At 49.9% G+C, this 16,908-nt stretch overlaps 1 protein-coding gene across 24 annotated transcripts in view; it reads left to right on the top strand.

Annotated features, from left to right (window-relative positions):
• Positions 1-16,908, top strand: part of PCBP3 (poly(rC) binding protein 3) — a 49,179-nt gene that overhangs the window by 15,388 nt on the left and 16,883 nt on the right. For 19 of the 24 annotated variants that reach the window (XM_021400321.1, XM_021400313.1, XM_021400329.1 and 16 more), the window contains 7 exons: positions 10,358-10,503; positions 10,611-10,634; positions 11,552-11,584; positions 12,251-12,367; positions 12,690-12,821; positions 13,099-13,227; positions 15,668-15,742. In XM_021400321.1, the coding sequence (XP_021255996.1) occupies positions 10,435-10,503; positions 10,611-10,634; positions 11,552-11,584; positions 12,251-12,367; positions 12,690-12,821; positions 13,099-13,227; positions 15,668-15,742 (579 nt within the window). In that variant the 5' untranslated portion in view covers positions 10,358-10,434. The remainder of the gene's footprint in view (positions 1-10,357; positions 10,504-10,610; positions 10,635-11,551; positions 11,585-12,250; positions 12,368-12,689; positions 12,822-13,098; positions 13,228-15,667; positions 15,743-16,908) is intronic. The other 5 variants (XM_021400324.1, XM_021400320.1, XM_021400319.1 and 2 more) reach the window with 2 other exon arrangements.

Raw genomic sequence — 16,908 nt, 5'->3', positions numbered from 1 at the left:
TGGGGGAAAACAAATACCAATCCGGATGAGGGAGGAAAAAAAAAGTGGTTTTAAGATTATTTTGATGTCCTATTTGCAATAGGTGCAAATTCTACCTTCAGAGTGTGTGAAGGAAGGTGTGGGACGTTAGGGCAGGGAACCAGAAAATGTGAACGCTGCCATAATCGCCGCATACTTTGTGCAGAGCAGAACCAGCAGACTGCATCCTCTGCCGCCTGCAGAGAGGTGGGGTGGAATTGGAGAGTTCCTGGGTGCCCACATGGAAAGGCAGCAGCAGTGCTTTGCAGGGCACTCCACTGGCTACTGATCAGCAGTGCTCCACATCCTGGGGGTGTCCCATCACAGATGCAGCACCGCATCTGTACAGCAACCACAGAGTTAATTTTTCCTCGTAGTCAGATGCCTGCTTGGGGATTGGGGTTTGCTGCAGGAAAGGGGGGTAGGCACCATGTCCATGGGTCTCCCAGTGCATGAGAATGAGCCCCAGCCCACCCCCAGCCCTGGGGGGACACTCCTCTGCGGATGGGAGCTGTCCTCCCATCCCTGCAACATGCTCTTCTGCTTCTCGCTCACTGCACCCATCCTGGTGCTGTGGCTGTGCACGCACACCCATCTGTCTTCATTTATTTTATTCAGGCTTTGCTATGTCAGTAAATGGTGTCAGGGCACCAAACCTGCTCCTCTGAGGCCAGATTTGGGGGCAGGGGCAGTCATGGTCCCCTCCCCAGAGCCCTGGTCCCAAGCCCAGCACACATACCGGTTTCCTCCTTGGTATGCTTGACTGAGTGTTTGGTCCTGAGGTTATAGAGGACCTACCACAGGGAGAAGGAGAGAGGAAAGCATGGCTCTCCTTGATCATAATTGAGGCTGAGGTTTAGCTGAAGTGAAAACAGATCAGGAGTGACAGTTTTGGAGCCTGCTGTCAGGGTCTGAGCATGGCGCAGCGGCAATCCACCCTCAGCCGCCCAAGGCCACCCTCCTCCTCTTCCTCCTCCTCTTCCTCCTCCTCCTCCTCACTGGTGAGCATGGGACAGGGTCACGCTGCCTGGCTCCATCCATGGCACATCTCATGCCTGGGGTTGGTGGCACAGCCACTGACATTGTCACATGCCACGCCTGCCTGCATTCCCAGAGGCCAGAGTATCTCTGCCCAAGGTGACTGATGTGGCTTTGGGTTTGCTGAGAGCCAGTGCCACAGAAGAACAACATACGCAGAGCTCTAGGTCCAGCTCTGCAGTCAAAATAACATGCGTGTTGCCTGTCTTGACTTGCTGTGTCCTGTCTGCTCTTGTGTGCTCCAGGTCAGTCTGTCTGTCCACTAGTGCCTGGACAGACCCCTCCAGGGCAGCCCTCATGCTTCAAGCCTCATCCCTATTTTCAGGGATTAGAGAGAGAAATGGGGCTGGCAGGAGATGAGGAAGGAGATTGCTGCACTCGCAGGATGAAGGGATTTGTGGGATGACCCCAGATCAGGAGATTGAAAATGGAGGAAAAATATTAGGATGCTGCTGTCTGGGATTAAAGCCAGTCTGGCCAGAGGCGGGCTCCTTCAGAGGGGGTTTGCAGTTGAGGCTGCAGGGTGCCTGCTGCTCTGCAAGCATTTTCATCTGCTGCAGAAGACCCACTGGAAGTGGTGCACCCCCTCCTCAGCATTCTGGGATGCCTGGAATCATGTGCAGTGTGGTGAACTGAGGTGGAGAGAAGGGGATGGGAATGGGAGGCCACCCCCCTGGTGGCTCCCTGTCCAGCAGGACGAAAGTGCCCCTTGTGTTCTGCTGGGAACTTTGGAGGTACTCTCCTCTCAGCCATCTCTGCAAGCAGAAGGATGCCGGGAGCGTGCTTGGAGCTCTTCATAGAGCTGTGCCCTCTGTTTTTCCGTCTGCTGGAGGACAAGCTGTGTGTCCTCCGAGGGCTGCGAAGCCCTGCATGGCCTCTCCTCCTTGGTGAGCACTCGTCATGGACCTCCGGCCACAAGTGTCCTCTTTTGGGTGTCTTTTGGCCTGCCCCTGAAAAATGGCATGTAAGAGATCTGTCCCAATAGCACTGCCAGGCGTGTATGCTTACAAGCATTGCACTGAACATCACCATTAAAAATGCTGTTCAGGGCTGATTTCTGCTTGATGGAGCATAGGCACAGGATGATCTCTTTTCCATTGGTGATGATTATATGTTGATTATATAATCTACAGGGCAGTGTGATCTGGTGCCAGGACCAAAGTAGTACAAGGTCCCTGTGGGATGTGTGTGGTGGAAGGATCCTCCGGGATGGGTGAGGTGGGTGGACCACCAGGCAGCCTAGTCACGACATCTCTGTTTCTTTATCTGGGGCAAAACAAGGCTAAATTGAGTGCATCCCTGCAGCATGACTGACCCTGGGCACAGCGCATGACAGTCCTGCCACGAGGAAGCTCTGTTCCAGCACTGAACCCAGATCTCCCTTGCTGCATTTAAGCCCCTGCATAATGCCCTTGTCTCCCCCAGCCCTGGTTACTCTGGCCCTTCCTCCTGTCCCTGCAGGTCCAGGGTTGCTCTGCTGGCTGGATCTCCCATGAAGACCCATCTTGTTATTCTTGGCTGTCTTTTGCAGATCCTGAGCTTGCAGGTTGAGTTGTTGCTCCCAGCCCTTTTTAGGTGGATGAGGAGCCCTTCCTCCATGCCTTAACTACACACAGCCAAGCTCAGTACTTTCCTTTGCTGAATCATATCTTTTTTTCTCCCCATTGCCAAGCTCTCTTTGGCTTCTTGCCCTGCTCTTAGCTTCACTGGCTCCCCCAGCCTGGCTTTTCACCTGGCGCTTTAACAGGAGAGCCTCTGATACATGCTTTTAGAGTGCTGAGAGGGTTTCCCATCCATCTCTCAACAGTTTCCTTTACCCCAGGCTTCCCTGGCTCTTTCAGGAAAATGCCACATAGGAAGATATTAGCAGCCATGTTCCTACTACCACTTTACCACCGGTTAGGGCTTTCCCCTCTCTGCACAAGCTCACCTTGGGGCTGCAGAAATGCCTGCAGAAATGCATGGCTCCCTTTGTGCCATGTGAGGTTCTCTGTTCTCCAGTGGCTCGGTCCAGCCACCCTCTGCAGCACTGGCAGCAGCATTTTCTTGCGCCTCATGACACCTCCAAGACATGGATATGGAGCACAGCACTTGGCTTCTAGGTCTCAGCAGTGCAAGGCAGCGCTGTTTCAGCTAATTAATTAAAGCCAGTGGTGCAACGTGTTAATGGCAGCAATGCCTTTCAAGGTGACTTGGGCACCTGTGCTGAGTGGAGAATGAGCAAATGCTTAGCCCTCCCCAGCTCCTCATCAGCATCTCCTCTTCTTGCTTCCCAGAATCTCCGAAGACTTGGCTTGAGCATGGAGGGACAGCTGGTATTTCAGAAAAAATCATCTATATGTTGCTTTAATCTATTATTTAATTTGCTGGCAGAGGGAAATCTGTGGCTGAAGAGACAGCCACCTTCCTTATCCAAGGAGATAGTATTTTCTCAGCACAAGGTTATCATGGTTTTATGATGAACCTATTTGGGCTGATGAACTGTGGAAAGACGTTGCTGCCCAAATAAAGAATATGGTTGTAGAGGTGCATCGTGTAGATGCTCATGTGCCCAAGAGTCAGGTTACTGGTTGATGTATCAGCTTAAATTGTAATTATATTGTATTATAGTGTGTTATTTTGCATTCCAATATCTTATTTAGTAAATTAGTTTGTTTCTCCTCAGATCGTTGCCACTGTTTTGTTCTCAGGCCCATCTCCCTACCCTCTTTTCCCTTCTCCCTTTCCCAGGGCGTGGGTCTGTGGGTCCCCCACCCCATTCATCACTGAACCGGGCCGAACGCCCGTAAACCATTGACAAAGGTGTTTTACGTCCACCCAGCATTTGCTGAAGGCTTGCAGACATCTGCAGATGTGCAGCTGCTCTTGGTGACTGAGCAGCAGTAAGCCCAACAGAGTAGTGCAGAGAGTATCAGCGCTCATTTCCTCATGGCCTGAAATATCCAGTGTACTTAAACAGTTCAGCCTTCACTGAAAGTATGTTCTTATTGGCAAGTCATTCCAAAAGCAACTAACAGGGTGAACTGGAAGTGTCTAAACTCAAGTGTGTTGTCCCCACACCACTCACGCCAGCCTTCCAGAAGTGGCTTTCATTCAGTGTGAAACAAAACAAATTCAGTGCAGATCCATCCCATGCAGGGTTCCTTCACCTTGTTGAGATGGAAGTTTCACAGGTGCAAATTATTGTTTCCTCATTGCATGCAAGACCTTCATCCTGGTGCGATCAACAGGGAAAAGCTGCAGCTTCGTTTGCTGCCATCACGCAAAAGATGGCTATAATGGCCCAGCCATCATGACAGATCCAGTTCTTCTCTTTGGATTGGGCTTGCTTTAGAGACTGTGGATATTAATGCTGTCTGACATCAGGGGGCCCAATTTTGTTTTCACATCTGACTTCCCATCCATGCACCACCCATGCTAGGGTGATGCTTCTGTGGGAGGCTGCTCATCATTAACTGCTGAGGTGCAGTAGGGTGAGATGGACACAGTGGCACCCAGCAGATAAGCAGGGATTCCAGGACAACACCCCTTGAGTTTCCAGTGCCTGCTGGCAGGATCCAATGGTTTGTGCTTTTTTTGTGATATGGACTCACCAGCTTTCTCCATCTGGGACAGGCCTCTGCTGTGATGCTGCATTTCTGTTCCTCTTGGTTTACCAGTCAGGTCAGAAATCTGGCTGAAATGCCTGAAATTTAAAGTAAGACTCACTACAAAATAGAGGTGAAACTGCCTAGGGAAGGTTTGCACGTTGTGTAGAGCTCCTATTTTCTTCTCAAAAAAACGGAAGAGATGGTGTTTAAGATCCAAGTGCTGCCACAGGGACTAACTCAGCAGCACCACTGAATACACTCAACTTTAATGTGTGTTCAACAGAAGGGAGCCCAAAAGCAGGATGCAGAGCCTGATACTAGCCTGAAACAAATGTGGGTGGTTGCTGCTGGATATGCTGGATAAAGGAGAATCCCAAGAAAACAATGGGGATTCAGGAAATTTCCTGAAGGGGAGAGCAGGTTTAGCAAGGCTTTGGGCTGGTCTGAGAGCAGAGGTGTTGACTGATACCAACACCTAGAGCCAGTATTTCTCTCTGGAAGGCCACCCAATGTGAACAACCAGCCCTGCTCTCTGGAGGGTGAAGGACCTGGGGAGCAATCCATGCTGGCTTGAAGGGGGTAAGAAGCGATTATTTAGGAAATGGAGAAAAGCTTTCAAGAGTTCCAGCTAGCAGAGAGGTTGGGGGCAGGATCTGGATGTAGAAGATAGCCAGAGGTACTGAGGCTGCAGCAGAGGCTGATCGCAATGATGGCCCTAGCACTGAATTTGTTGTCACAAGAGCCAGAAGAAGGGATGGAGCAGAGGGTCCAAAGAAGGAACATTTGCATCTCCACAATAGTAAATGGGGTTGTGGCATAAAAGTGAGGGAGGCTGGAAGAACCCCATGGTGCACATGAGCAGATGGGGGAACGCAGGTTACAATTGCTCATCAGCAGCCAATGGGCGACATCGTGGGCCATGAGCAGAGACATATCGACTGGTGGAGAGCAGGGCAATGGGAGCAGGTGACCAAGAATGAAACATCCAGGAGGCAAGAACAGGGAGATATATCTCCTGTGATGATTGGAAAGACCAAGGGCTGGTGAGAAGTGGGGATACCATGGCTGATGTACCAAACTGGAGTGGAGGTATCTCTTTTTTTTTCCTATTTGAGTTTTCTAATGTGTTTTCGGTGGAGCTGGAGGGTGAGTGGAGGATTCATTAATCAAAATGACACCTCTGTTTGTGGAAGCCAGCAGCAGCTGCAAATGCAGCTTTGTTACAAAACAGTGTTAGACATCACACATTTGGACTTCTGTGCTACTGTTCTCTCATGGCTTCATCTTCTGGCCTCAGAAGCCTGCCAGTAGTTGATGCATTTCCTTTTGGAGCCTGGCTTTCAGTGAGTAGCAGACTTTGGTTTTCTGCCACAGCAGTTTTTATCCTTGCTCCTTCCATCTCCAGCCTGATCTGGGCAGACTGCATTATCGTCATAATCCTGAGCTCACTGTGGTGTGCTGCCCCCAGCCACTGAAATGTGATGCTGAAAATTGCTGGATTAGGTCTTAATGGCAGGATCAAGCCACAAGGAGATGAGAGGGGAGAAAGCTTAAGCAAATGGGCAGGCAGATCTTGGGAAAGTGTATAACATCAGAAAAATGGCTTCTTTCCTAGGCTCCCTTCTGCCATCTTTTCTCTTCATTTAGGACATGGCTTTCAGTTTACAAGGTTTGAGAAATACTGGTCCAGGTTTTAGGAAGTGGATATCAAGAGCTCAGAGGCACTTAAACATTTCTTCCCTCGTGCTTAAAAATGTACTCATTTGCAGTTGGAATCCTGCTGGTTGGTCTCCTGAAGCACCAAAGAGCCTGTGATATGTGTTAAATGCTTTTCAGATCAACATTGCCTTTGAGCAACCACCAGAGCAGGACCTTTGGGTGGTCCCCAGGTGGGTGGCACACACTCCTTGTGCGGACCTCTGGTTGGTCCCAGTGCTTTGCCTATATGGACCTGCAAGAGCTCTTCCTTAACAGGGCTCCAAGGCTTTGGAGTTGGGGTGGCAACCTGGACTGAACAAACCTACCAAGAAGGAGTGGTTTTCTGAAGGCTATGCAGTGGGTGACGAGGGTGATGGAGACTTTCTTTGAGTTTTACTTGGCAGTGCCTGTGAACTTTCCATCCAAACCCTTCTTGGAGGGGGAGGGTTGTGCCTCTGGGATGTTTTTGCACCGAGTTGTTCTCTCTGATTGTTTTCAGACAGCTTGAAGAAAACATTGCTGTCCCCCAAAATAAATACCTAGTCAACGCTGTGAAACTTGATCTCTGTAACACTGCTGGGAGTATTCCATGAGGGAATCTGGAGAAGAAACTTTACCTTATGCATCTGACTTCTGGCAGTGCATGATCCCAGAGGCACCAGGGTGACTTCAGCACAGATAACCCAAGCATATTTTCTGCCTTCTCTGTACCTTTCTTGTCTGGCTTGGAAGACAGATTTGAGAACAGATTTGAAAATGGTGTCTGATTAGGGCAAGGTTGCTCTTACTCAACTGCGGCTTCCACAGATATCTGGGAAATAACTGAGAACCACTGTACCACTGCAAAGAGGGAGCATGGGAAGGAAAACACCAACAAAACCCCAGACATGAGGAGGAGTAGGGCACTTGGGACTGTGTGCCCTAACAGGAGCAGGGACTCCTCTGCCTCTGAGGGTGAGATGTGAGGTCTGCAGGCAGAAGTGATGCTAGCAATGGACCTCTCTGGTAGCAGAAGCCCTGGTTCTCCACCCAGTGCTTGCAGGGGGCTGCAGGCAGCTCTGGCTGGAGCTGCGCTGTGGGACCCACTCATGTGTGGCTATCGTGCATGGTGAGCACCAGTGGATGCATAGGGAAGAAACAAAGCACTATGAGGGAAAATTGAGCTGTTTGAAGCTTTTTTTTTTTTTTTTTTTTTTTTTAATATCTTGGTGATAGTTGCAGATGTGTGAAATGGCGTTTTGGTGAAAAGCAAAGTGCTCTAAAGTGCTCTGAGCCACTGCCTGGCTGTGGTGGCATTTGGGTGCCCTTTGGGAAGACATTTCCAGGGTGAAGATGCCATGAGCTGGGTGTCTGTGGTGGCAGGAGCCAGCCATGTTCCCTCGTGGGGACACCACCTCAGTGGAACCCTCTGCTGAATGGAGGCTTAGGAACCAGGCTAGAGAATGAAGTCCAGCTCAGTGCTCAGCCTCCCTCCACATGTTTTTCTTCATGTGGTATCTCTTCAAGGGGGGCAGAGCATGAAACATCATGAAAATGATCACAATCTTAAATGAACTAAATTTAATTAAATTAATACACAGTGTTCAGAATTCTCCTAATAATTAGATTTCATTCAATCTTAAGTGCATCTCAATGTTTGCAGTGTGAATTGGCTGGCACAAAGGCGAGAGCACCAACTTAGGCAATCTGTCCAACCTCCAACAAACCAGTGTGGATGTCCTCCCACTGTTTTGGGTTTAAATGTCCCTTCCTTTTCTCTGCTTGGTCACTGGTGCATGAGCTGTTTTGCAGTCAGTGGGTATTCCTGATGGATTAAGAACATTTTCTGGAATTGAATAGATTTATTTTCAAAACCAAAGGAGAGGGGAAGAGCTAGGTTGTTCTGTGTATCAGTGATGCCTTCTCCAAGCACGCTTCCAAAAGGCAGATGGATTTAAATGTTCTGTGATTTCTCAGGTCATCAGGTCATCCTTTAGAAAAATGTTTTGGGACAGATCACCATTGGGCACCATGTTCCCAATCCTGCAGATTGGAGTGCTGCTCTGCTCCTTCGCATGCAGTGTCCCAGGCATCATGGTCCTCACTTGGGTTTCAGTGTACCTTCCATTTTGGGTCCAAACTCGGCCCTTCCATCTTGTGGTGCTGCATCTTTGACTTCTGCAGGGCTGCTCCAGCTCTGTTCTGGGTTGGAACTGGGCACTTTGTCTACTTTATCTGTTGGGCTGGATGTAATGGTGTCCTCGGGCTTTTGAGGGGAAGGACAAAGAAGCAATTCTGAAGATGCTGTGAACTAGGCAGAGCTCGTTGGCCCTGTGAGGAGATGGATCCTTGTAGATGGGTCTCTCTATGGGCTGAGAACACTGAAATGCTCAAAATGGTGTTCGGGGTGAGATTTTTGGTTAACGCTTTGTCTATGAAGAATGAGCAATGTTGGGGGGGATATATGGACAGAGTAAATGCCTCTGATCTATTGTTCTTGTAGTTTCCACTGCATTTATGAACTCCCATATAAAAGACTTACCTTTCACTAGTATGATTAAGAAAAGGCCAATGTAGCTTTCCTGCTTGCTGGAGCATGAAGCGTGTTTAATTTAATAATGCTGATAGATCTTAAAGCCAGGAGCATTTGGCTAACACATGACCCACTTTTTCAATCAATTGGAAACATTTACATAACGGCCAGCTTCAGGGTCTCTCATGAGAGGGATAGGGAGCATGGGGCGGTGATAGGTGGCGGCAATACAGGGCATTTGGAGAAAGCAGAGTGGTGGATTTGATGTGTCCTTGGTGGGAAAGCCATCGCCCACCTCCCTGGGGCTGCCAGCCCCCGCATGGAGCAGCACAGCCAATGTGTTGGCTCTCCTGGTACTGCTGGGTTTGTGACAGTGCTGTCTCCATTCAGCTGTTCTCTTCTGGGAAAGCATCATCTCCCTGCTCACCATATGGCTTTGTAAGAGCCTACTGGAAGAGGATGCTTGCTCTCAAACCCATCTCATGGCCATTTTTGCACTGCTACATATTTATGCATCCCAACTGCCTCTTCGCTTCAAAGTAATACTTGAGCACTGGTTTGCCTCCCTTTTTTGGCCACAGATGCTCCTGTATGAGGACAGGAAAATAGCAGATACTTGGGACAGAAAAATCTCCCATCTGACATGTTCTGAGGGATTAAGTAACATGGAGGAGAATTGCTACAGATCTCATGACATTGCATACAGGAGAATGCTGGCACTGTCCTCGAGACAGGACTGGTCTCCCCATGGAGTAGGCTGCAGAGACATTCAGTGTGCCCTCTCCTTTCACAGAGATGCTATTAAGGCAGCATTGGGAAAGACAAAGGAGGATTTATTTCTGTACTGTGATTTATCTTCCCCTGCCTCCAAAATACCAGTAGCATTTTTCCCTCTCGAGGGCAGAGGAAGAGAGTATAGGAAGGGAGGGGAACAACATGTCAGCGCCTGGAAAATGAGTAGAGGTTTCATGAGATATGTACAGCTGGAAATAACATGCATTCCTCAGACACAGCGCCCAGCTTACAGATCTGGATTAAAATCCAGAAATGCAGTAATCAATACACCAGCTCAGCCCTTCCTGCTCCTTGCTCTTGGGGTCTGATGGGTATTTCCACTTACAGATGAGCTGGCTTTTCCAAAACCCACTGCTCCAGATTTTCTGAGTGTCCATTCATGCTTGGAATGGTGAATTTCGGTTTGCCAGATGTGTGCCCTGAGTCTTTTAAAGTCCAAGCTCTGCAGTCAGACTTTAGCCAGAGGGTTCCACCAGCTCCCTCTCCCTTGTCACAGATTAATAGAATCATAGCATCATTTGAATTGGAAGGGACCTTTGAAGGTCATCTAGTCCAGCTCCCCTGCAACGAACAGGAACATCTACAGATACATAGATGTCCATGGGCTGATGGTGGGATGGCGGAGGTAGGGGTGGTGAATCCATGAGGAGGGATCAGGAAGGTGAACTCACCCCAGGGATACCCATCCTTGCCCCTCTGTCCCCAGGTGATACGGCTGTGCCACTGCCTCCTCTTGTGCCGGGGCTCTCTCCTGCCGACGCTGTCTCCCGTCCCCAGTAGGAAATGGAGTCAAAGGTCTCCGAAGGCGGCCTGAACGTCACCCTCACCATCCGGCTGCTGATGCATGGCAAGGTAATGGCTCCCAGCAGGGCTGTACCCCTCTCCCTCTCCTACTTGGGATATCTTCACGTCTCCCAACGCCATTTATTGTGTGGTGTTTTCTTTTTTTTTTTTGGTAGGAAGTCGGAAGCATCATTGGAAAGGTAAGCACATTTTTTAGATGTGTGTTTAGGTACTTCCAGAATTGCCTGCAGCTTTTACTGTCTGTGCTGGGGTAGACACCAGTTATCTCTTCCCACAAATATCTCTTAGATGTTTGGTCTCTGTGAAGTGCGTTTGTGTGACAGAAGTGGTGACAGACTCACAGAGAGGTCAGAGACTGCTCCCCCACAAAGAGAGAGCCTATCTAGGACAACTTCTGGCTGCTTCGCTGTGGTGACAAATAGATGTTTGTCATCATATGGCTTGGAAATGTAAATTAAATAGATTCACTAAAAAAGGTTAAGAAATGTGATGCAAACCAGCTTAAATTCTTGCTTCAGAGGCCACAGGGCACCATTTAGCTTAAGCAGAAAACTTCACGAGGTGCCTCTGCTCCATGGTTCATGAAGTCCTGGCTATTTGTGGTAGGGAAAGATTTGCAACACGAATACTATTCTTTATGATTGCACCTTATTTATCCATCAACTTTTCAGGCCTGGAAGGAATCACAATTGCGCCTGTTTTGTATCTCGTGATATTAGAGCTCTCCGCAGATACTAGAGCAGAAACCGTCCTTTTCAAACACTCTAAAGGGCCATCTTTTTTGATCATCTAGACAGTTTGTGAGCTCTTCCATGAGATTTTCCTCCAAACAGGAAGTCTAGAAAGGAAGGTGTAAGGTGCAGTTGTGCTATTTTGTCTGTATCATGCCTTACAGACATGGGAGAAGGGGTGAGCTTGGATCATCCGCTCTTCAGCTCACCCATCACTTAGGGATTGAGGGCCAGGTGTCACAGAGCTCCCCAAATTTTTGGCCACACTCCGCATGGTGTTAGAGAGATGCATGTTTGGAAAGGCTGTTTTGAAGGTGGAAGTCTTGAGTTTTTACAATGGCCTGTGTTTTCACTTCTTATTTCAGAAAGGAGAGACTGTGAAGAAGATGCGTGAAGAGGTGAGCAACTCTGATCCCTTAAGTGATTTGGAAGAGAGGGATGAGGAGTGGGAAGGGCTTGCATCTCTCCTCCCGACAGCATACAGAGCAGTGACCAGAGCTGTCCTAATGGCTTGCTGCCATGTGAGATATGTGCAGTCATGACTCCCACCTCCAGTCTTCATCCAAAGTCACCCAAGCCAGCTGTCCCCAGAACAATTTTGTCCAGTTTTCTTGATCCCACTCAAACTCCTATTGTGTTTACTGGGAATCTTCCAGAGACAAGAGCTTTCTACTTCTGAAACAGTGAAATAAAGTTGCTCATGAAATGGGAGAGTTTGCCCATGGTCTTTGTACCTTTAGCCGTCAGAGAGTTACCAGATCACTAAGGAGAGCTCTTCACATGCAGTGATGCCACAGACCACTCTTGGCTTGACAGCATGGGTTCACATTGCAGTAAAATATCCAGGGCAGGCCTTGGAAACCCTTTCTGGAGGTTCAGGGTGAGGCAGGGCTGAAAGTACCGTGTGGCAAAGGTGGGAATTTTTAAGGTTAGATGGAATGTCTTTGTGTGGTGACCAGGGAACAAGTGTGCAGTGTGCTCCCGGAGCTCTCTGAGTTTCTGTTCTCGGGTGCTTTACTGGCTGTGGCTCCTCTGTGACTCTGTAACTTGCCTTCTCTTTCCAGAGTGGGGCAAGAATCAACATCTCGGAGGGAAACTGTCCTGAGCGGATTGTGACCATCACTGGCCCCACCGATGCCATCTTCAAGGCTTTCGCCATGATCGCCTACAAATTTGAGGAGGTGAGAAAGGTGACCCCTTTCCCCCAGGAGGGCAAAGTACAAGGGTTTGCTTGCAGCCCTCGTGGCCCACTGTTGGGTCCAGCAGTACATCTGGATGCCTTCAACCCATGTGTGCCTGATTGGACCCGCTCACCTGGTACACGACCTTGGCGCAAAGCCTTCCCGGTTGTTCCAGACATCTCTCTATGGGCAAGAACTGAGCCCAGCCTTGGTCTGGAAGATATGATCCCTCCTTACTGGCTCAGGGCATTTGGGTTGGGCTGTGTGGCAGACATCTGGGTTGGGGAAGAAGGGCTGATGCATTGTCCTCTTCCTTTCCCAGGACATAACCAACTCAATGAGCAACAGCACTGCTACCAGTAAACCTCCTGTGACACTGCGACTCGTAGTACCAGCTAGCCAGTGTGGCTCACTGATTGGCAAGGGAGGCTCCAAGATCAAGGAAATCCGGGAGGTAAACCACACCTACCTTAGTTACTGCGGGTAACTAAGAGCTGATCAGCATCCTTGGAAAGGGGGATCCTCATGTGCTGGCATCATGCGTCAGGGCAGTTCCAGGATGGTTCCTGCTGATGCAGGAATGATGTCATGAGTTTTGTCCCATGGGACTTGCCATGTCCTCACTAGCATGGGGCTTGCAGCTCTCTGGGGGCATGTGGCATCGCAGCTGGAGCTGGATGAAGGGAGGGGGCTTCTGCATTGAGATTCCTCCTCTCTCTTTCTGTCTCCAGTCCACAGGTGCTCAGGTTCAAGTGGCAGGAGACATGCTGCCCAACTCCACAGAGCGGGCGGTGACAATCTCGGGGACACCCGACGCAATTATCCAGTGTGTCAAACAGATCTGTGTGGTGATGCTGGAGGTACAGTCTGTAACAAAGGGGGTAAAGTATATAGGACAAAACCTGCCCGGCATCACAACAGCACTGAGAGCTGTGGATCATGTCCTTGCCACTGTTCACCGTGTGTTAGCGGACCTCTCTCATTTCCTGTTACCTTCGTTTGAAACCCACCCAAGTGTGTTTTCCCCACTGTGTTTGTGTTATTTCTAATTTGCCAAACTGGAAACCAGTTGGGTGCCTGGAAGGAGAAGGTTTGTGTCACAGCACCAGGAGGTTTCAGGAGAGGGGTGCATTTGCTGTACTGGAACAGCTGAGAGGGTGCTGAGGGAAGGGAGTGGTGGGCATGAACCCAAGCCCAACCTCCAGTGGGGCAGAGGAGGAGAGGTGGTGAGGAAGGCGGGTGCAGAGCAGGAGCCATGGCGTGTATGAATGTGTGGCCAGGGTGCAGTTTTCTGGGAGAAATTCTTCACAAAGTCCTCTGCTGTGGAGCAATGCTGCCATGCCAACAGCTCATTGCTGGAGCTGACTGCAGCCACGTGCCCCACCTCCATGCCTACTGCCTTGGAGAAGTTCAAGAAGGAACCCATTGCTGCGTTGACACAGTGAATTCCTTGCTCCTGGTGCCTCCCAGAGCCAAAGGCATGGACACTCTGCTTTGCTGGGTGGCCTTAATGCCACTGTTTCTTTATGGCAGGGAGGAACATGTTTCACAGAATCGCATAATGGTTGAGGTTGACAGGATCTCTTGGTCCATCTGGCCCACCCTGTGCTCCAGCAGGGACAGGCAGAGGAGGGTGCCCAGCACCATGTCCAGGCAGCTTTTGGAATTCTCCAAGGAATACCCACAGCCTATGGGTACCTGTGCCAGGGGTCAGAGTCACTTACACAGCACAGAAGTGCTACCTGATAGTCAGAAGGAGCTTCCTGTGCTCCAGTTTGTGCCCAGTGCCTCTTGTTTTGGCACTGGGATGTTTGCTGTTTCAAGAGCTCCAGAAGAGGACACTGAGACATGATTGAGATGAAGTAACACCAGCCATAAGCAACCTCGGTTCACCAGCAGAATGGCTAGAGAGGAACGGCCGTGAACCTTGATGCCAACCACTGCTGGTGCTCACATGGATGTGCTGTGCTGGTAAAGGAGCATGGATTTAGCCATGCAGTGGCTCCAGGTCATGCTCTGTACTGTGGCAGAGATGGGCTCAAGGTGAAGTTCACTGTGTGAACATCTTGGATGCTTGCTGTTCTCACTGACCAAAACAAGGGTTGATATTCCTCTGTATGGCTCAGCAATGAGAAAGAGAAAAAGAAACAACATTAATTTTCTTCCACTCTTAGATCTGGAAAGTCCCCTAGCTTTAACAGTTTACAGAGCTGCTCCTTGTAGCTTTTATGTCTTTAGTTATCTTACCACAGAAATTCTCACTCCTCCCTTCAAGATCTGTAATGTGATGAAAGAAAAAGCAGGTTTGTGGTTATTCGCACGGTGCTTTGATCGCACAGCTTTCCTACAGACTAGTACTAAGCATGGAGATTTGAATATGCCACGTGGCTACAGGCAGACATGTAGAAGAATGTAGATAAAAAATGGTGGAATTTTCTACAAGATAATGTAATTTATATTACCTATCCTTACATATCAGTAGCAACTGATCCATTTCACCTCTGGTGGACTCAAGGCTTTTATCTGAAATCTCTCACGATCCCTAGGAATCTCCCAGATCTCAGGTCCTCTGCTGCTGGCACCTGCCTGGTTGCTCCAGCAGACATCTTCCACCATGCAGCTTGGGAATGAGATCTCCAGAAATGCTCACGTTACTGGCTGAGAGGGCTTTCCAAGCCTCGTGCAGATGGAGCTGCCTCCAATGCCCAGCACCATGGCCAAAGCAGTGGATGAGGCATGGGAGGCCTCGGTGGCAGTGACAGCACTTTGCAGTGCCTGGGTGGTGAGAAACCAAGCCAAGCCCCAGAGGTGCCACTGTGCCCATGGCGAAGATATGATGCAAGGAGAGCTGCTGCATGAGGATGCTCGCGTGGACTTAGCAATGCAGTGACACACCACATTCTTCCCCACCTCCCTGCACCTTGAAGGCCTCTATGGGGTGTTCTGAGAAGGGTTTCGCAGCCCAGCATCAGCCCAGTCTGGGGGACAGAATGTCTGTAGAGCAGAGCAGAGGTGGGGAAACTTGGCAGTTGTTCCAAGGTGCTGTGCATTGGCAGGGGAACTCCTGAGGGTGTCCTCCTTGTCCACTAAATGCCCATTTCCCCCATGTCTTCCTGTCCAGAGACGCTGTCTGCCCAGTGTGGGTGCTGCTGGCCATGGCCCCGGAGGCTGCGCTCACCCCATGGCACAGCATGGGTTGGAAGCCCATGCTCCGTCGGGTGCTTTCTAATGCTCTTTTTGCTGCTGTTTCAGGGAAGCTGTTCTAATGTTCTCTCTCCCTTTCCTTGTCCCTTTTCCTAGTCCCCACCAAAAGGTGCCACCATTCCCTACCGCCCAAAGCCCGCCTCCACCCCTGTCATTTTTGCAGGTGGTCAGGTAAGAGCCGACCCGCTTGCAGCCTCCACTGCCAACCTCAGCCTTTTACTGCAGCACCAGCCGCTGCCCGTTAGTGCACTCAGGTTTCTTGCCTTCTGACTTGCATGGTGTCATCCCATCCGTGTTGTGCCAGAGCAGCCAGACCAAAAGCTCCTTTCAGAGCCGCTGGGGACAGGGGAGGGGATGGGCCAGCAGAGAGCATGGTGCCCGCATGCCCTTAGGACATAGCTGGGGACAGCACAGAGGCTGTTCTGTATTGGATGTGTCTATCTACCTAAAATGCTGATTTTACTCATAGTCATACCTCTAGGAGACCTGGCTAAGAAATCAGCTTGATTTTTTATCAGCATTTGCTGATAGCTGAGCGAGAGGCTGTGCACGTGTGAATGTTTTCTATATCCTGGCATTACCAATCTAATTAAAAGGAACTTTGCATGTTACAAATTGCTATCAGGTGGGCCAGGCTCCTTCTAGCCTGATCAGGACTGGGCTGTTCCTCTGCTTCATGGGATGGTCAATCCCTGCCACCAGGAGGGAACTCCTGCTGCAGGAATGAGCCTCACCTGTATCCATGGGACAGCCTATGTCATTTCTTGCCATGGTAAACCAGGCTAAATCAAGGCTTGGAGTGGTTTCTGGCAGCTCTTAGAGGTGACAGCAGACTTCTGTGTGCAGAATAGCCGTGTATGCAACATGTGCCTTAAGTCTACATGAAGCATGTGTTCCCAGTTGTCCCTCTCAGTGAAACTAATAAGCAATTGATTCCTGTAAAGCATGGCAGGAATGAGTGTAAGGCCTGGAGAGCACCATCAAGTTAGCCCACAACCTGACATGAGTCACCTGGTGCTACCTCCTACACCACACAAGCTGTCTGATGCTCTCCCACTCCATAATAAAATAGCAGAATGGCAAGCCCAAAGCACAGGCTGTTAGGCAGCGTGCTGAGTTAGCATATCCTTGTCATTGCCAGCACCAGGGCAAGGGTCTTGTGCAACCTGAGCAACGATCCTGGAAAGGAGCTTTGGGTTCAGCTGCCTGGTGAGCAGTACTTCTCAAAAGGGAGAGTAAGGGGCAGCACCCTCCTGCTGCAGGGATGCTGCAGGATGCATTGGGCATCGTGGGCAGCAGAGCTCATCCCCATCTGCCCCAGTGAGCCCCTCTCAGCC

This window comes from Numida meleagris, chromosome 5, assembly GCF_002078875.1.
Source record: "Numida meleagris isolate 19003 breed g44 Domestic line chromosome 5, NumMel1.0, whole genome shotgun sequence".
In the NCBI taxonomy this organism is placed as follows: Eukaryota; Metazoa; Chordata; class Aves; order Galliformes; family Numididae; genus Numida; species Numida meleagris.
The sequence above is the reverse complement of the archived record's forward strand: the minus strand, read 5'-3'. Positions and strand labels throughout refer to the sequence as shown.